General features: G+C 41.5%; 1 protein-coding gene across 6 annotated transcripts in view; it reads left to right on the plus strand.

Annotated features, from left to right (window-relative positions):
• The window catches only part of LOC122714666, a 172,584-nt gene that overhangs the window by 143,010 nt on the left and 8,524 nt on the right, over positions 1-21,050 (plus strand). For 5 of the 6 annotated variants that reach the window (XM_043936204.1, XM_043936207.1, XM_043936208.1 and 2 more), the window contains 3 exons: positions 173-462; positions 10,925-11,273; positions 16,770-17,082. In XM_043936204.1, coding sequence (XP_043792139.1) covers positions 173-462; positions 10,925-11,273; positions 16,770-17,082 — 952 coding nt within the window. The remainder of the gene's footprint in view (positions 1-172; positions 463-10,924; positions 11,274-16,769; positions 17,083-21,050) is intronic. The other variant, XM_043936205.1, reaches the window with a different exon arrangement.

Genomic DNA, 21,050 nt, shown 5'->3' on the forward strand with positions numbered 1-21,050 from the left:
AGAATGATTTCGGGTCACAAACAGAGGGTAAATCGAATGAGCAAATGATTCGAGGCCAATCCCGGTGTTTCGAATGGGGAGCAACGAGCTCTCGGCCTGAACGAATTCACGCTGTTCGTAAACGGGCAGGGGCGAATTTATCCCTTCCCTTCCACCGTCGCTTGTGTTCCAGATTGGAGTGCGTGGTGAACGCCCTTTGCCGTGGCCTGAGTCACGCGTCAACCAGCCTTGCACGGTTGGTCCTCGACATGAATCTGTCCGGCGAGCAAGTGTCCAGGGTCTGCGATGCTCTTCGTGACTGCGTTCAAGTGCAGGCGCTTCACTTGCCCCATTTGGGATGCGGATGCGAGGGACTGGCCTCGGTCGCGGAGCTCCTCAAGGAGAGGCCTTTGCTCGCGCTCAATTTGGCCGGAAGTTGGGGCGCCAAGAACGAGGATCCGTCCAGCTCTGGAATCAGTATGGGTAAAACCTTGCCGTTTTGTTTTATTTCTCTTCTTTTTTTTTTTTTTTTTTTATTGTTTTGCTTCTTTTTTTTTTTTTTTTTTGTTTACTTTCCGACGACTCGTTCCCATTCTCGACTATTATTGCACAGTTGAACGTTGTAGATCGTAAAATTCCAAAAATAGCGGGAATGCTTACACGGTCGGAGTTTCGTTCCTGTCTCTTTTAATTTCCGACATTCGACGGTTCGTTTGCACAAGCTTCGGCAAACTGAAAGGATCGACAAAACTCGGAATAATAAAAAAAAAAAAAAATAGAAACGTTGAGCCGACATTCATCCGCGATATTAATACGGTCGAGCATTTAATAATAAGCGTCGGTAAAAAAAAGAAATTTAAAAATCTCGCGATCCATGGATATTCTCGTATTATCGATCTCGATTTAGCCTGCGAGCGTGCGAGGAGATTGATCAAGCTTAGAAAGTTGACGAAGCATGGTTCTTTCGTCACTCGATCGTGAGCTTAACAAACTTCCGGGGCTTAAGACGAGCCGAATTAACGATCACGCGGGTTAAACGTTTCCCACCCCGTCGTTGTTTAATCGACCGATTCGACCCGTTGCCACGTTGGAAAAAAAAGGGGGGAGTGGATGTTGGATGCTATTTTAAATTTTGATACGCGCCACTTCGCGTTAAACGCGATCCACTATCGGCCGCCATTAAGGCCAATCTGCATGATAGCGCGCCGACACGCTGCATCGAGATTTATTGCGATCCTGATGCACTTAGATGAAACCTAACGCGACGCGGTTGTCGAGTTAGAAACGCCAAATGCGTGAAATGGATCGATGGATTCGAGGTGATTCGAGGACAGGGTTAATCCTTGTCAAAATTGATCCCAATTTGCAATATTATTGAAAACGAATGCGAATGCTGTTGGCCAGATTCGACGAATTAAATTGTAAAAAAATGTAGTATCTGCAAATATATCGGTAATTTTAAATTGCTCGTTTATCTGAAAAAGATAATTCTTCGTATTCTTTCGTTTTTTCTAATAAATCAAATATCCAGAATTTTTCTAACTTTCATAAATAAAATTTATATCATAAGTTCAAAATATTAAATTTCTTCGTTATATTCAATTTAAGTTGCCCAGTTTATTAAGCTAATGACGAAGATGCCATTGATCTAAAATGGGAATATTGGCTCAACAAGGGTTGTCGAGAAGAGGCGAGCAACATCGGCGAAGATCGACATAAAGTGTTGAGTACGATAACATTGCCGGGCAAAGTGCCACTCTATCGAGATTGATTCGTTCCAGAATTTTTGACCTCGTTTTCTAAAAAAAAAAAAAAATCATCGAGACAATAATGAAAGCGCCAGAAAATCCTTTCGGGAAACGTGAACGCGAACCAGAAACGAGTTAATTGTCCGCGAGTGTGCGCCCATTAACCGGCCACGGAATTAGAAAGTTGGAATTAGAGCAGGCGGAAATCGGGCTGCGGTGAAGTTCCAGCGGCGTTTTCCATCGAACTTGAGCACGAAACTTGACAACCCTTTTGTACAAAAACCCTTTCACAAGCGCCATTTTGCACGTAGTACACGCGTGGGATCAACTTTCAACGCGTCTGCCTATTCTCTTCTCATAAACCGAGAGAAAGAGAGAGAGAGAGAGAGAGAGAGAGAGAGACAGAGAGAGTTTCTCTTATATCACGATTTATCTCGGATTACTACAACGGTTGTTCTAATTTGCGTTGGAATTAGTTTCGTCCTTCTCGAAATTCTTCTCGAGCCGTGGAAGATCGGTTTTCCTTGTTCCATCGGATTCTTCTGCAAACACGACGCTAGGAATGGTATAAAAATTCTCGGTCGCAATTCGATTAAAACGACGGAGTAATGAGCATTCTCGAGAATGAAAAGAGGAAAGAGGGAGGGAAAATATCGGGCAAAAGTCGAACGATCGAGGATCGTATCAGGGTTGTACCGAATACATTGCGGCGAAATTCTCTATGTAAGTAAACGATTCGATTGGGCTAGAATAAACTTTCCAACAGAAAGAGAGAGAGAGAGAGAGAGAGAAATTGCTGATCCCTCCACGAATCCATCTCGAGTCCTTCCCCTTCGACACAGATATTCTCTATCTCGGTGTTTGCACAACCAGGAGGAGAAAGGAAGAAAGAAAAAAAAGAGAAAAGAAAAATCAGCGACAGTTTGCACGAGGCTTGAATCGGGGTGGCCCGTTTCCCTAGGAATGATAACAACCCTTCGTTCTTCTCTCGAGAAAGATGAACAGCGGCCCCTCCTCGCTCGGTTTATACGCGGAGCACCGTGCAAACGACACTTTCCAAGTGAATTTCCGCTCCCAAATAACGTATTAATCATCTGCCCCTTTGTTACGTCCTGTCCAAACCTTCTCCCTTAACAGCCCCTTAACGTCTTCCTCCAACCCTCGCCTCCCCATATCCCTCGATCTTCTCCACTCTCTCTCCTTCTCTCTCCCTCTCTCTCTCTCTCTCTCTCTCTGTCTTCCTCATGCACATGCATGAATAGCCTCGACGAGGCCATTTTGGGAATACCTTTAGAGTCGTATCCCGTATCGGAATAGTTGCTCGTGCTTCGAAGATCCGCAAGAATAGATACATAGATTTCACTTTGCATTATTGAATTGTTCTCTGAATCGTATCGATAGATCGTGAAGTTATATACGTAAGATAATCTTCGGTGATAAGAATCTATAGATAAGACTGGAAGGATAAAAAAAATTTTAAATTTCACATACTCGATCTCGCAAATTCATCTACGCGGATATCAAATATCCGTGAAAAATCTACGCTGCATCCGTTCTCTCACGATTTACTTCTCCGTAATTCCTCGCATAATCCCGCGATAAACGCATAGAGCAAACATTCGGCTTGGAAGCACAACGATTCTCGCCACCTATCTCGTGTCTCGTTGCCCCAGACAAACGCTCGTCTCGCGGTTGATGTTATCGTCACGACCGATGTATCGGCAAACACCCGACCGTGTACACGGTCTGCTCCTGGTGTGTTACTCGTTCGTAGCTACGGCAATTACAAACAACCTAGGGCAACCCTCTCGTCGCCAGGATAGAACGCTCCTGTCTTCGTCTCGACGACGAAGAAAACGAGATCTCGAGGAAATTATCGATCGATCGTCTCTCGAAGGAGATCGCCTTGAACAGTGGTTGCGTAGTTGTGTTTCTTCCTCCATTGCGAGTCGTGGTATAGTATATATAGTAGTTCGTATCGTAGAATTTCGACGAAAAGGTAAAGGTTTCGAACGAGTCGAAGGAAGGAATCTTTTTTCATTCGAAGACACTCCAAGTCTTTCGATCATTCCCCCATTTTCTTTAAACGGATAACAGGAAGATCGAGTTTACTTCTGACTGGTCTGAAAGCAGTCCCTCAAGATCCCTCCGTTCCCTCCTCTCCACCTCTTCCAGCATCGAATCGAAGGCAATCTTTTTCCCGAGGCGGCGACGCCGTGTCTATAACCAACCCCATAGACAAATCAAATCTTTCGCTCGGCGGCTTCTCCAGAGGATTCATCGATTTATCCTTTTCTTCCCCTCCCTCTTTTTCGATAGCTACGGAACCGGATGCGAATGGGAAAATACGCGTGACGCCGAGAAACGACACCGAAACGGTTCACCGAAGAGAAAATATTCGTTTTGCCCCGTTTTGCTATCCAAAAGGAATCTGTGCATATCATTTCCAGCTGAACGATCGCTCGTGTACTCGTCAAAATATATATATATATGTATATAAAAGAAAAAAAAAAAATAATCGAAACTCGTGAGAGAAAATCTTGTTTTCAAGCGGTGGAAAAATTGGAAGCGATGGACGCAAATTGCGATGCAATTTCAATACGACGACTAGCTTTCGAATCCATTCTCGTAAAAGCCAATCGATCCCCGATAATAATCAGATACCCACCAGAAATCTTGGTAAATGATATTGCATAATTCTATCCCGCGGTTCAGAGACAATTATGATAATCCAATCTCCGTTACATAAACCATCTCGCGTGTTCACAATCCATTCATTTTCCAATTCTCTCTCTCTCTCTCTCTCTCTCTATCTATCTATCTATCCCTCCGGATGAACAATTTCAGCTTGCAATTCTGAAACATCGCGATATCAACCGTTTTTATCAACCGTTCTCACAGCGATTCCAGACACGATTAACCCCGAGCTCCCTTCGAGAATTCCCTTCCGATTCAAAATTGCACTTGTGTGCATGTATATCCGCACAAGTATCAACCTTCTTCCTTCCTTTCCAGGTCTTTCCTCTTCGAACGAGAGGAGCGAATCGCCGGCGGGCACGTCCGCACCAAGCGAGCGCCAATCTCTCTCTCTCTCTCTCTCTCTTGGATCTCAATAAAGGCTGGCCTCGAGCCGAGCACGCCTATTTGCCTCCGTTACGGGATTCTAATCAATCCGCTTCTGTCCCGGTTCCCTAACTCGATGCTCTAACGCCCGATAACAGGCAACGAACGAGAAAGATCCCGCTACGTGAGCTGTAAAATATTTAAGAATAATTTGTATCTCTGCGGAAAAAAGAAGAAGAAGAAGAAGAAAACTATTTGTCGACGAGTCCAAGGATCGACGAATTTCGAAATCTCTCCTTCCTCTCTTATCCGGATAAAATTGTCAATGGTTAATCCAATAAGATCGAAAGCTAAAGTTCCCCGAGTCCCTGCGACCACTTCCAGATTTCTACTCGTATTTCTCTACTCGTACGTTACAGAGGATCGATCGACTCGTATTAGGGAAGATTTTTTCGTAACGTGATTAGAAAAGTCTGGTTCTCGATCGATCCGATCGGAAAATAGATCTTTGCAAAACTCTGGTCTACGTAGGGATAGTGACCATTGGTTTCCTTCAATGGGAAATGGTATGAAACGTAATTCGCTTCGAGCAAGAACGAAATCGATTCGAAGAAATTGAATCTCTTCGTCGTCGATAATTGCAGAGAAATAATAATTTCTCACTAATCACGAAAAGGCGAGAAAAAATTATAAATCGCAGGAAAAAAATATTTCGCCTTTGTTCCCCCCAAAAGGTCTTCGTCTAAATTTTCCTCCCTTCCTCTTTTTTTAACGAATTACGTAATTATCCTGGCCGGGTCGCGGCGACCTATTCTCTCCACTTCTTTAATGAAATCCGAGAGGGAAAGAATGAGACTCGCCCGGCGGATGGGAGAAGAAGATGCGCTCCGGCCCGTTTATTATTCTCTTTGCCGTTCCGCTTGTTCAGCGCGGCACGAGCGCGCGAATGAATTTAGATGCAACGGGAACCCGTAATGTTCTTTGATAATTTGGGTCAAGCTCCAGTTTCCCTCCCCTCCCCTGGCTGGAATGGAAGCCCTTAATACGCGCGTGTGCCTCCATTATCCGTCTTAAGTGGTTATTTAGTGAAATAGTGGCGACGCCCCGCGGAAAGCGCACTGCTACTCCACTTGGAAATCGGATCTCCCCCCCTCCTCCACCTGGTCCATCGCTTTCTGCGACTTTCTCAAGTCCGAAAAGTTGAAAACTGTGTTCTGCAGATCGCAATGGATTCGCAACTTTCGATTGTCCAGCGAGAAATTCCAGTCTATCTCTCGAGCGGAGAGAAAGAGGGGAGGAGGAGGAGGAGGGGAGGGTAGATTTACGATCCTTCGAATATATTAAACGCGAAACGAAACTCGAAAAGTTAATAAAGCACCACCGTTATCGGGAAAACGTGACCTCTTCCAACGTAACGAATTCGCTGCGGATCGATCCTGGCTGGGCTACCAGCTATACTATAAACAGTTGGTAACTCGAAGAACTTGAGGCTACTCGGAACAGTTAACACTCGACATCGTCGAAGAACAACAGCGAACCGTTACTGCATCCCTCGCGTTAAGGATAGTTGGATGTTTGCTCTCGCGACTCCTTCACAACGTATTATATTAAACGCTTCTGTTTGATCTGGAACGATACTGGAAACGACACGGCTTCTTCTTTTAACGAGACTTGTCCTCAAACTTATCGAGTCGACTCGAGCTATGCTTTCATTTTTCAACTCGAAATAACGCGAAAAGGACTCATTGTCTATCTATTTCGTCGTGACTAGGTTTTTCTTTCTTTCTTTTTCTTTTGCTTCTTTTGTTTCTTTTAGTGGCTAGACTCGGTCTTTTAAAAGTGTAACCGTATCGGATTACGGTTGTTACTTCTATCCTCTTTTATTCCGCTTTATCGACATAGTGGAATATTCACTCGAGCGAAAGTGTCGTTACGCAACACTTCTCTTTCGTATTCTCTTCTGAGAAAACCTGTCAACGATCTGTTTCGATTCCAGTTTCGATTTACTTTTCATCCTCGACCATCTCAGATTCGTGTGCGGCGACTGATTCTCGCGCAATTTCAACGGGTTCTCTCCATAAGTGTAATTAATCCATGCGACGGACACGCGACCGTATCCGCGTCTGCACGCGTCTCGAACGCGCGTAACCGGAGACGAGCGCGCGCAAAAAAAAAAAAAAAAAAAAAAAAGGAAAGAAAAAAACTCGAGTAAAGACAGCCGAGAACGTTGTCGACCTGTGAAACCTAACCGAGCTCGTTTCTCCTCGCGTTCGATTATTCAAAACGTTCCACGTTCCATTTTTCTTGGCGCATCGATAACGAAAGGGGTTCCGAAGCAAAGGTTTCTTTAATAATTTCCCTTTTGATGGGAAATATCTTCTAATTTCTTTTTTTTTAAAAATCGAGCTTAATAAAGGGAATATGAAACAACGCGTACGAAACAAGAGATAATACAAAACAAAAAAAAAAGAGAAGAAGAAGGAAATTAAGAAAAGAAAATAAGGGAACGAGGATCTGGAATAGAAATAGGAATCGGTTCCCTGAAATAATAAGTCTATCTAGGAGGAACGAGTGGGGTTTAAACGAACTCCCGAGAAATGAGTATTCGAGCGGATTCGATCGTGCCTAGGAGATTCGAAGCGGAATTAAATCGGCTCTGAACGAGGGAGGAACGTTCCGTATCCAATGTACCGTGGCCGATGGAAACGGCCATTACGATGCTTTGGAACGGGAAATGGTTTTTGCACGGAGGGGGAGGAGGGTACGGTTTGGCGTACGAGCCAACGTAAATTCGTCGTCGTTCCTTTCGCGATAAAAACAGCGAGCTCGATACGAGCTCGGCGATTGTCGCCGTGTTAAAACGATTCGTCAAGAGGTAAAAAGGTGTCTTTCTGGCTAAACGGGTACTGCCATCCTGGAAAATCTTGCAAAAAAGATGGTTGCCTCCAGATTTAGATTGTGGATCATGGATCGTGGAAGAGAAAGAAACGGTATGTCTTGCGACACGTACGTACGTGTGTACGTCGATAGTTTTGTCATGCGTGAACAAGAAGAATTCTCTTTGAAGGGGAACGAGAGTGTTAACTTGATCGATAACTGTTTCCCTGAAACGTTTCCCCGTTTGAGATTCTTTAAACATTTTTTAACACGTTCACTGCGACGTCAATAATCGAAATAAATTCCCTGATAGATTTTTGATAAGCACAAAATTGTAAAACCGATACCAGTGCGAACATTTATGCGAACGAAAAGCCTGGATATCTGACAAATTTTTTATATTACTTTCTGCCATATTTCGATATCATCCAATATCGAATGTGTTAAGTAAAATTAGCAAAACCCGTACGAATTGTAGGAAAAATTAATTTTTTCCTCAGAACAGAATCGAAAATCTGCCATATTCCATTTCGATATCATTCAGTATCGAATGTGTTAAGTAAAATTAGCAAAACCCGTACGAATAGTAGGAAAAATTAATTTTTCCCCCAGAACAGAATCGAAAAATGGAAATAATAATAAGATCGGACTTCGAATAATATTTGTCTAAAGCTTCGTTACGAATTCATTTGACGTCTCGAAAATATACCAACCCATTTAGCTTTCCTGAGAGCCGGTTCAAATGGTCGTACGAATGATCCAGCGCACAACGTTCGCTCGCAAAGTGTTAAAAGAGTAACGAATCCCATGGGCGTTTCGCGGTTGCTTATTGCCCGGGCTACTTACCGCCCCTGTCGTTGCTAATTGTTCCACCGTGGAGCGATAGTCGAGGATGACAGTTGCGGCAATTCCTAGCTAGAAGTTTCCCTAGCGACGAGTTTCATTTCCTGGCTCGAAGCGGCGCTTTTCATTTCCCTTCGGCCCGCGCCAAACAGAACACTCATAAAGGGAAATATTGCCGCGATTTTCAGTTATTCTCGAGCCAATTAAATATCGGGTAATGGGCAAATTTCTGTAAAATTCTAATCCCCAATATAACTCCTAATTCGATTTGTTGAAAATTATCGTATTTCTTAAATGAAGAAGAATTAATCAAAGTATCGAGATACCTGTCTTGGAGATCTTGGTTTTCGAACAAGAGTTCAAAGAGGAATTTAGTAATTTCACGCACGGCTACGATTCCATCTCTCGACGCTCGTCTTTGACGAGATTAAACGTAGAATCTTCCCTTTAGAAACGCGTTCAGTCGTATCGCATCGAGATTCGGATCCTTATCGAGACTTTCGAGATATTACCTGCAAATTCTGTAAAATTTTATCACTCGACGCAGACTTTATAAATTCTTTCGAGATGCGGGTTTTTCCTGCATAACTTGCTCGTAAAACGTTTTATATTTTTTCCGAGCACGAGCTGTTGCTGTATCTCGTTCGCGATAAAGTTTCTCCACCATTCGTGATAATACGATCAGCGGGATGAGGTTGCCGTAAAACACACGTCCGACCGCTTATATAAACCGGAATATACTTTTATTACCAACACTGCAACTCGCGATGCTAACATATGTGCGCGGCTGGATCCACGGAAATCCACAAGAATGCGAGCGAGATGCTGCAAGTGTTCTCAATCTGAAAAATAATACAACGAAACATTAGAATTAATTATTTTCATTGATATTCCCTCTCCAGAAGCTGAAACTTTAATAAATTTAGAAAAGAAGCGGCGCATAAGTCCGGCGAAATCGGTCGATGCCTCTTCCTAATAATTCACGTCACACTTGCATCGCGGTTTATTTAGCAGTGCATTGCACTCGTGTGACGCATCGTTCGTCATTGAAGCCATTATCTTACGAAGCGTTCGAGCACGAGGCAGAGGAGGAGGAGGAGGAGGAGGAGGAGGAGGAGGAGAAGGAGGAGGAGAGCCCTTAATAAAGTTCCCTTCGTAACCACTTCCTGTCCGGATTCGAGTCTGTCGCTTACTTTACGGACCGGCAATACAGTAGCCAACCAACGTTACCCTTCTCGCTTATACGCTTCGTTTATATTAATTCCACGGGGCCAGAAGCTTTACTGGCAGTAAACTCGGGCCAGAACTCGCTTAAACACCCAATGTGTCTCGTTTAATCCAGTCGTCGCGAGGACTTTATGCAGAGTCACGCAATCTTACGAGTTTTCTCGCGAGACTAATTTAAGTACAAATTATTTCAGCATCGCTTTGAAGGCTGAAATTTAAGGTGGAAACGGACGGATGTCCCGATTCCGGAGGATTGTAATATCACACACACGTCAGAGACACTTGAAAACCACGCATTTATTAAAATTGTCGTCCGGATTATGAAAAATGTGTTGTATAACATGTAAAATATTGATGTTGAATGCGATTGTATACTTTACATCTCAGCAATATTGGAACAACATTTCGAGCTTTTTTTATATGAAAAACGTGAGCGGAATATATTAAAATTTTATTATAGATCAAAATCTATTCGGGAAATGGAGGAAATCGTATCATTGAAGTTATTTTTTGATATATAAGGGCTCAAAGCTTTCATAGCGTTTAACATAGTACGGAATATTATGAAATCTTCCAAGAATTCTGATACTTGGACAGATCAGTGAGATCCAAGAACAAAGATAGCAAAGGATTTAAAAAATTATCTTTTTCTTTACACAATGATATCTCAGGAACAGAAAGTTGTATCGAGATAAATCAAGAAATGTTTTAAAGGATACGATTTCTTTAATCGTTCCAATAATTCATTGGAAGGATTAATTATCCTCGAAGTTACAACGATTAAAAATTACCCTTTTTTTTTTTTTACCGGACAATATCTCAAGAACCGGAAGTCGTATCGGGATAAATGAAAGAGATGAAGTTTTAAAGTACAAGATTCCACAGTTTTAACGATTATTGGTCCATTAACCAAGAATTGCTATCTTCGGAATTACAGCGATTTTAATTTTTCCTAATTTTTAAACGTTAAATTTTAAACACGAATACCTACATTCCTGGAAAAATCTGGAAAAAATACAAAGAAATATGCAGTCCTTGTTACTAAAAATTTCAATTCTCTTTAATCTCCTCTTATTCCAAAAATATTTATCCAAATTTTTAAATGATATAAAATTCTCTACTTCGACGAGAAATTTAAAACGATTAATTCGATTCATGCTAAGAAGATTCATACAATTGCGTCGCAGGTTCGGGGTCCGGATCCGGAAGCAGCGGATGCGCGTCCAGTACCCTTGGCACGCTACCCTTAAATCGGTGTTACTCGTCCCTGCCCAGGGGTGCATTGGCAGCCTACGGCAGCTTAACGAGGCCAGCCACCCTTCCGCGGCTTCCCCTCGGGCTTGGCCTTGGTCCCGCGCCCGCCACCGGAAACGGACCGCTGCCGCAGAACGACAGGGACAGAGACAGTAACGGAAGCAGCAAGAGGAACAGCGATAGCGTACTTTGTCATCGGTTGCCGCTTCTGCACCCGTTACCCACTTGCGACGTCAGCAGCCATCAAGGAACTGGCTTCCACGAGATCTTCAACGCCATCAGGTGAGGATTACGTATCGTGTGATCCACGAGATGGATCACAAGCTCGCTTGATTTTGTATCACTAACGCTGTAAGATTCAGAATTAACGCTGTTATATTTTTATATCATGTGATGATGAATACGATGTATTTTATTTTATGTGAAATGGTTTCTAAATCATTGTTGAGTGAATTATATTTTTAAAAAAAGATGGAATTTAGTTTGAAACGTGGCGTCACGTTTGATAGTTTCGAAAAGGATTATTATTTTGGGGTTATTAATACTTGAGCAAAAGGAAAATATATTTTACAGTTTTCATTTAGCCGAAAATTGGTGGAAATAGTTAGTTGAGTCCCAATCATCGGACAAGTTTGTAGGCCGTGATAGAAACCGCTGCAACGAGTTCTCTTGAAGAAAGTTTTCGAGATTGGTTCTCGAACATCCGGTAAATGAGTTATGGAAATTAAAGAGACGGTGGAGAGTGGCCATTCAAGAAATTATAAGAACTTCTTGGAAAGTTTCCGCGAAGGGGGCGCGCCACCTTTCAGGATGAACGATTGTTAGACGTGAAATTTGAAGTATGTCGAAAAATAGATTTCGTCAACATCGTTCTTGCAAAACGATCGTCGAATCGGAAAAGTTCTTTTCCTCTATTCTTCTGATGAAAATTTTTTCTTTTTTTTTTCTTACTAAAAATTTCCTAAAAAATACCGTCTCTCAGAATTGGGAACAATAGACAAGGTGGAATAATCGATCGAGAGACAAAGGATTGTCTCGTACGTCTGTTCTCGGTGTTGGTTGGAACTTTATGGAGTTTTATCGAGACCATGGAATTTCAAAATAAAATTCTGTCACCTGCCCACGGCATTCGTCGTGTCGGGCGTTAATTTCAAGTCTCACCTGCACGTCACCTGGATATCGTCCATTGTTCACGCACATGCGACCACGCAAAAATCCCTTTCAGCCTTTGCATTTCCATTACATGGCCCGCAATGGAATTCTTTCATCTACGTTTCGCATCATAATTCGAACAGGCCAGCTGCGAGAGGAAATTTCATGGGAATTCCCGCGGTGTTACCGCGTCGAATAATCTCGCGGTCGCCAGTTTTCCTTGCGCAACGTTATAAACCGGATACCAAAGATTTTTCGAATATCGAGCATGCCCGCGGGAAACTGCCGTGTTACAGACGACGAGAAATTTTTAAACCCACCAGTATTTTTTAATCTCCCAGTTTAATCTCGTTATAACGATATAATTTTTAGTATTACACGGTTATTATTTCTATCTCTGATTACGAGTGGTATCAAATATCGTACGATTTAAACAACAATTCGCGAACACGCGATAAAATTCAGATCCAGAGTTATCTTGATTCGTTGAATTTTTCTAATGTAATTTAATAACTGTAGTGTAAATAATAACTAGAGGATTAATATTTTCTCCACGCTGTATGAAGAAAGAAAGAAAAAAAAAAAAATCTAGAAAACCGATTTTCGAAACGTGAATGAGATAATTTCAACAATATCGAACGATTATATATCCCATACAATCACATCATATAGTTTCATAAATTATAAATTCGATATTACAGAAGTGGTTTTCTAAACGACAGACGTTCTTCTCTATAAAGAAGCGAAGGGTTCCTGTCAAAGAACAACAATCGAACGCTTCGGATTTCGCGCGTGTCATCGAGATTTGAACACGGGATCGTAAAAAAGAGGAAGTAGGAAGCGAGGAAGCGGGATAATAAAAATGTCGGTTGAGATGGTTGTAAAAAAAAAAAGAAAAAAGGGATGACAGGCGGCGTGTCCGTGTTTTTCCATTATTGGCCGCGGTCTGGACCATTTGTTCCGTGGCTTGGTTGATGAAAAGGCAGCCAGAAAAGAAAGCACTCCTCCTCACCCTTTATGAATCCGTTTACGAGCGCGCGCGATACGCGCCGCGTCGGAACACGCGGCGAAACGGAAGTCGACCGGGTGTGCCCTTAGGCTCATTGTTTCTCCATTTACGAACAAACTATCACGCGTCAACCCTGAAACGCGAGAAATAATTTACACCCCTGCTTGCTCCCTTTGTTCTTTCCCTTTGTCAGCGTGACTTTTTTCTTTTTTTGAAGATTATAACAGCGACCCCATGGAATTTTTTGTTTCGTTGTGTCTCCACGCTCCCTGAAGATTTATCCGACGTTTTTGTCTCGCAATTCTTTTTAAAAATTGTTCAAACGTAATTAACGCCAATTTGTCGATATCGATTATTTGTTAGAATTTGTAAAAATTTTGGCGAAGATCGAGGAAAAATTCCATCGTTTTTAATCTCTCTCGTTAAAAATGAATTTTTATAACATTTGTGGAAGAAAATTGACAAGTATTTCAATTATTTTTTTTTTTTTTTTCTTTTTTTCAAAATTATTCGAATATAAATTTCACGCCAATAATATTGTAACGCCATAGTATTTATCGGCGTTAATACACGGTTCGATGATTTCCAATCGTGTACAAAGGTGGGCGATGGAATTTAACGAAAATGTATATATTTTTCAAAAGGCAAACGAGTCGCTGCAGAAGCACGGAGAAATAATCTCGGAAATATTTTTCCCGGCGAGGTCCAATTTACTCGTCTGACGGTCCGCTCTGTGTTTTTAATTAAAAATATCGTCAACCCATTCATACGCGCGTGTAGCAAACGTCCTTTCGCGTGTGCCTCCCGCATTTCCGATTCGCTATAACTCGAGCGTGGCGAGCTCAAAGAGTTACTCGAAGAATTCTGCGACTGCGAGTGAGACGACTGGTACCGTGACGAAAAAAGCGTGTAAAAAAAAAAAAAAAAAAAAAATAACTCAAACCAACTTAAAAGACGAAATAATAATTCTTCTTTCTTTTACATTTGGATTTAAAAAAAAGAAAGAAAATCACTCTTGTTCCAATTTTTCGAAATTCGTTCGAACGCGTATGTATTCGTTACGAAGCCCGATCGAAATTTGAATTCGTAACGAAGTTCGATTCGTTTCCATGGATTCGATGGAGGAAGAGGAAACGGACAGGAGACGGAAATGTATCGCACGAAACGCGGCACGGTTAACGTCGTTAACGGCGTCGGTCGTATTGGATGTACGCGAATCCGGAGAACTTCGGACAATCTTCTTTGAACGGAGTTGAAAGGAAACTGCGAGAGGACAGCAAGTTCCGAGTTGGCGTGCAATTAACTTGTTTACGAGTTACAATGGATTACGTGTGTCCATCGATTCCTGCTCCCTTCCCCTCTTTCTCACCCCACAGAAATTTCCTCCTCCTCCTCCTCCTCCTCCGTCGAGGAGTTCTCTTCCCTTCTCTTGTCTTACAACCAGGCTCCAGTTTTCATTCCGGATTATTCGTAGCTTCGTTTGGATAAGATTACCCCGTAATTTGAATAAATTTCATTTACCAAGCGTTCCAATTTCGACCCAGACTCGTTCCAACCGTGCTGCGAACCGGCCCCCTTTTAACCGTTTAAAAATCTCCTCGTTCCATTGTTCCCTCTGAATGTTATCGAACACACTGCAGTGCTCGAAAAGCTGAATCAATTGGCGCAAGAAGGAAGAAAAAAAGAAAATACGTCGTGAAAGTGATCCATTGGCCGATCCACGGTGGCCGTTTATTTTCACCAAGTACGAGCGTTTCCTCGTATTTAAGAATTATACACGGTTGAAACGAAGAGAGGAGAGAACCGATACGCGCGCGCGCTTTGATTTAAAGTATCACTTTTATTGGCCGAATAGCTTATCCTGCCGGTGAACGGTCTGAATAAAATGTTTATTCTCGGGGAAAGATTCAAAGCACGGCCGGCACGTACCGTTTCGCGAGCTATATTTTTTTCCCCCGCGATAGATACGTCCAACCCACTCGGATTTACTCCTCGGGCGCCATTAAAGGCGCGCCATTAGCTGCAACCCCCGTCGCTGCCATATTGTATCGCGTTAATAGCCCGAGTAAATATCCTCCGAGAAGTGGATATCGTTAAATAGACCCGCAATTCTGATCTTACGATCGGACGATCCGAGTTCTTCAATTCGTATTAAAACGCGAATATATACGCGTCCCTCTTATAGATGAAAATTTCGACGGATGATGAAGAAAAGGGGTGTCTTGTACTTTGTAAAACAGCATTCGAGATTTTATATAACAAAAATTTGTGATTTTTGGATATCTGGCTTTAAATTCTGTAATTTGAAATATTGATTTCTATTAGCTGCGATTTCCAATATTCGCAATCGTACTATGTCCTTTCCAACCCTTGCGATTTTCAATACTCTACCACCGATACTTGATCATCCAATATTCTACTTTTAATATCTGCGATTCCCATTACTTGCTATTTTCGATATTTGTAATTTCCGATATTCTATTTTTTAATACAATGTTATTTCGAGTACTCGAAGTCTAAAATCGAAGGGTAGAATTCTTTGTAGAACGAAGTCCCTTTCCATTTGGATTTATCGATTCTCGTGCTTTCAACAACTCAATTTTATCGATATATACATTTACAATATGATGAAACGTATCGGTTAATTAAGCAAATATCGCGTAAAGGATTGCAAACACGTGTTAATGGGTGATCTGATTTATCGAGGGACTGTTCAATTTACAAGCGACCCGCCGAATAATCAACTCCCCGGAATCGATCTCGTTAAACAGAGACGAGGCCGCCGTTATTTCACTATCCGTACCCGTAATTACGTTTACCTCAGATCTCCATTTTTGTAACAATCTTAATTTCCTCGTTCGTTTCTTCTTTTTTTTTTTCCGCCCCTTCATCTGTCGGGAACGAGATTTAATTAAAAGTCTATCTGCGTTCAATTAATAAAGATACTGGCTATCCTCGCCACCTTACAACCGGTATAATCATCGATCTTGCGTAATTACTGGACTTGTCAGTTGCTTTGATTAAATCCTTCCGTCTCTTTGCTCTCCGGTCTGCTCTCTTCTCTACCTTCAACCAGGTAAATTTGTTCAACTTTCGTTCGAATTATGCTAAATTATTATTTTTCTTTTTTAACGATTTTTCGATTATATCGTCGTTATTCGTGGAATATTATATCGTCAGGTTAACTGAAATCCCGAATTAGAGATCGAATTCAATTATAATAGATAGAACGCGTAACGAAAACTCTTGTCAATCCCTCCCGTATTATTATTGCCCCACTTTTCCTATGCTAATTTTCTATTTCTTCTGGTATCGAGGAGAGTTCAAGATTCTTCCAATTACCGATACCATTATTAATACTCGAGTGGATCCTCGTTAGGTTTTGAATACAATTGTGTCACTGAATACGGTGAAGAGTCTCTTTTCTTTCACTCCGCCCCTTTTCAACACAATTTCTCATCGCATCTAGATTTCCCCCGTTTCTTTACTTTTTTTTTTTTTTATTTAATTCTTCGCTTTCTCCTTCCTCGACAAAATTCTCCTCTCGAATGTCAATTTTGCCTTATCAAATTATACGTCAATGAGCTAATATGAGAACGATTTGCCCAATGCTCCAGGGAGCCTAACTGCAAGCTGAGGTCCCTGAACGTGTCCAAGTGTTTACTGGGCGGATTGGACGCGGGCTGCTTGGGAGAGACCATCAGAAGGGCGCGCAATTTGGACGCTCTGAGGGCGGCCGGTGCATCCAGACCGGCGGATGTGATGCCATTAGTACTGGCACTGACAGAGGCACCGTGCCTTCAACTTCTGGATCTAGCAAGCCCAAGACTCGCCCTCGACGACCACCCTTCCAGATTACTGTGTCACGCTCTCGCCAGAAATACTACCCTCAAGCTGCTCAGCCTGGAGGGATGGACCTTTAGAATAGAGGTGAGTGCTTAATTCGATTTTTATTCATCATTGATATTTGTCGTTCAATTGATTGTTATAATCATTATCGAGTGATCAGCATGTGATACACATTTTGCAAAAAGGAGACGATGTTCACATGTACATTCATTGACAAAAATTAAGAATCATTGACAAATTTCTTTATACTTTCTTGATCTTTATACGAGCATATTCAAAAAAAGAATATTCCAATTTATTTGTCTCTTCAGGGAAAAGAAATAAATTCGCAAATTGGTCTCTTCATTTTTATCTCTTCATTTTTATGTTAGTATTAAGTCTATTTATAGACATAGAAATTTCGACTAATAAATTTTTATTTTTATTCAACGTAGCTTATTTAACTTTGATCAGATGAGCGAATCCTATGTGACGAAGGCTATTATCATGTAACAATTTTTACAGCGATAATTTTATCTAAAAACAGAAGGAACTGATTTGTATTTCTCGAGCAATGAACGCTATGCAAAACCGTAAAAGTCCAAGAGAGAAAAAATAAAGGGTTGGGCGGCGAGCAAGAATCGTTGGAGCTTTCCCGTTTCCCGCTGGCTTGCAATTCCGAAAGTGCTCCCTGGTAATATTCCTCTCAGCAGCTGGAAGCTATGCAACGCAAAGTTGCATAACAATTCCCACGAAACAGAGAGAGAGAGAGAGAGAGCAGAATCCAAACTAGTTGTCTCGATAACAATGTCTGAAAAGTTAGTATAAGCTCGGAGCGTGCGCAACATTGGTGAAACCTTCTTCAATTTGAAATACCAGCCACGAACACGCCGCCAAACATTCTTTTATTCCGCCGATCACCGATTTGATAACGGAGGAACGCCGAAAAATCGTTTACCATTTTAAACTGGAAGGTAGAAAATGTACGTGAAATTCGATTTCATGCGTCGATCAAACTTTATATCGGAACGAACGTTTCCCGTAAACGAGAACCGATTTTCCAAGTAAATCGAATCGGTATAATTTCAACGGTTTATCCCTTTTCGTTCGTGAAATGTGAAAATCTGTTAATAAAAAGGTGTAGGCGACTGAAGGTGAATTCGAGATCGTGAAATTTTCACCTTGATGAGAATATTCGCTCTGCGAATATTGAAGTCTTGGGAATACGAACTCGTGAGATTCCCTTCTGAATACAAAATTTTTAACATTTCGTTTTTATCTCCACGAATGTTATCGAGTCAAATTTCACGAAAGGGATTCCATTTTCTCAAAAGACTCGGCCTTTCTTCATTTTTCCACGCGCTTTTCCCTCCATCCATTTTATTTTGCTTTCGAAGAAACAAATTAAAAATGATCAAACGATCGAAACAACGTTTCAACGTTAAACGAATATTCGTATATACGCTTCTTCGGTTACATTTTCGAGGTTTCAGAACAGAGTTACGAACACGGTCCAGGATCCATAAAAAGAAACCGACGAAGAAATCCAAGAGTAACTTGGTGGCTCGTAAAAAGAATCAATCGAAAAAGCTGCGGTTTCCGCAGCCGTGGGACCGAAGTCACCGGCATTTGCGCCGGTATCTCCTTATTCTCCTTTTGGAATTTTTAACAACACCGCAAGATAAATCGGGGAGGGCTTCTGGAAATTCCATCGAGTTTTCTGCCTCGTTCCAATCGTGCACCTGCCCTGTACAAAGGATCCAAAAGCGGAAACGGGCACGAGAAGCGTCGCGTGTTCCGCAAACAGGAAATTCACCCCATTTTCACGCCCGAATTTTCGTCGAAATCCAGACCACCGTCGAACGAAACGATTTCCCTCGCAAACCAGCGGAAACGCGGACGAAATTGAACGTTCCACGAACGATTACACGGGCCGGCTCTCCCTAAACGCGCCGCCTAATCAGATTTATGACGCCGAGATTTCGAAACGAGCGGCTACAGGGGCGACAGGTGTCCCTGATGCGCATTATTTTCACACCGCGCTTTGATTAACGTCACGGCCCACTGGGGACGCGACGCAATTCTACCTCGATTACTGCAATTTCATTGCCCATTGCCCCGTTCTTCTCCGCCTCTGAATCGTTCGACAACGAGTGCCACATCGATGAAACACCTCTGAAAGGTTTGACTAACGAGGGCTGCTTCAGAACTGTGATTTTGATCCTATTTTGATGAAATTTGGAAAATTGATGGCAAAGGTATATATATATATATATAAATAATATATATAAGTAATTGAAATTTTAATCGTAAATGATCGGATCGGTTATAAATAAAATACGCATAATAAAGTTTGGGAAAATTGTATAGACAAATGTTAATATTATTATATACAAATTAATTTTATAACTCTAATTATAATCTGTGTATAACATGAATTATAATTTCTAATTTTTGATCGTCTATAAATAAAATTTTGACAAATTGTATACATAAATCAATATGCGAAATTTTTACTAAAATCAAAGAGGTAAACTTCTGAAGCAGTCCTCATAAAAATCCAGTCAAAGGCAACAAGTATCTTCAATAGCAATTATTCCTTTCACGAATGTTTTCACGAAAACGAACATCGATCGTTTGGTTAAAACGAAACCAATGACAAAGGTAATTAAAGTCGATCGTCAATTAGAAAACGAAACTAACCTCTCTGCTCGTTCCGCTTCCTAGTTCACGAAACATTTGATGCACGTAGTCGCACCTAATCAGTGGTATCGGTCGCGTATATATATTTCGAGCACATGATATAAATATATCTTCCTAACCTCTTCCATTGAACCTCTTAACCTTCTTCCCTTTCTCTATCTCTCCGTAAGCCATTGTTGGCGACGAGCCATTGTCTCCAGTGAAGTACGAGTCGTGGCCACGGAAAGGCGGTCGAAAAGCGACAAAGGAGAAAGAGAACACGACCGCGGTATAATCCCACCAGCTGCACTCTTGGATTAAGCTAAAAGTGGGTAATTAATTATCCGTGACGTCGACCAACACCATGCCAACACCGTGGAAAACGGAGGAGATAAAGAACGAGAGTGACTTCGAGATTTTGTTACGAGACCGGTCGGTAATTACTAAAGGAGTCAATATAGAAACTTCGATCTCAAAACTGCTTTATCGACGTGGAGAATCATCACCACGCATTATATCAACGTTTTATCTTGCCTATAGGAATATAGGAATGTTACGTCGTCGATTTACAGCGGATCCTGTTTACCTTTGCTTCGACTCCCAACTTTGTTAATTAATGCGAACATACAGGAAATAGCTTACAAGCTCATCGTAGATAGTTGTGGGCGCACCATGTTTCCCTAATTAGCGAGCAGTTACCGTATCAAGCCACTTCGGTCGTCAGTAACGTCTTCATGAATAATACAGGATGACCTATTTTATCGCATTTCCCTCAAACATGATCTCGTTGTTTCTGCTGAGAGAGATGTTTAAGTAGAAACTCGGTTTGAACGTGATACACCCACTTTCACGTTAGTTTAATATATATAATAATTAAAAATAAAAAAATATTGATCTGACAAACAAAAAAATTATGCGTTACATATTTCATTTTTAATGCAGATTCAAAAACGTATATTTTAATCATCGTAATAGAGGATAATATTTGTTTTTCGAAAAGCCAAACTGTTAACAGTCTGACCAAACTTAAATCGAAGCGATCCATTAATTTTCACAATATTAACTTTTCCACTTTAATTGGATCCTTAACGTTTTGGTTTTAGTTGAAAATAAAGTTGGCGCGTTGGTCTCTAGATATCTAGTGAAACGAGAAGAAAGAATTAATATACCGTAAAAATTTCCTTTGTAGAAATTATTCGATCGGCGTCTACCAAGACTCGCTCCTTTTCTACTGACTGAACATTAAAGCTTGTTTCCACTGCCGATTCGCGAACCAACGAGTTCTTTTGTTCCTTTTCTCCGTATAAAACGCCATTCCACTTGTCGCAAACGTACCAGAAGTCGGAGTAATAAAACCAGAAGAACGAAGAGAAAGAAAACAACCGTCT

Source organism: Apis laboriosa, unplaced genomic scaffold (assembly GCF_014066325.1).
Source record: "Apis laboriosa isolate Shangri-la unplaced genomic scaffold, ASM1406632v1 scaffold34_cov151, whole genome shotgun sequence".
NCBI lineage: Eukaryota > Metazoa > Arthropoda > Insecta > Hymenoptera > Apidae > Apis > Apis laboriosa.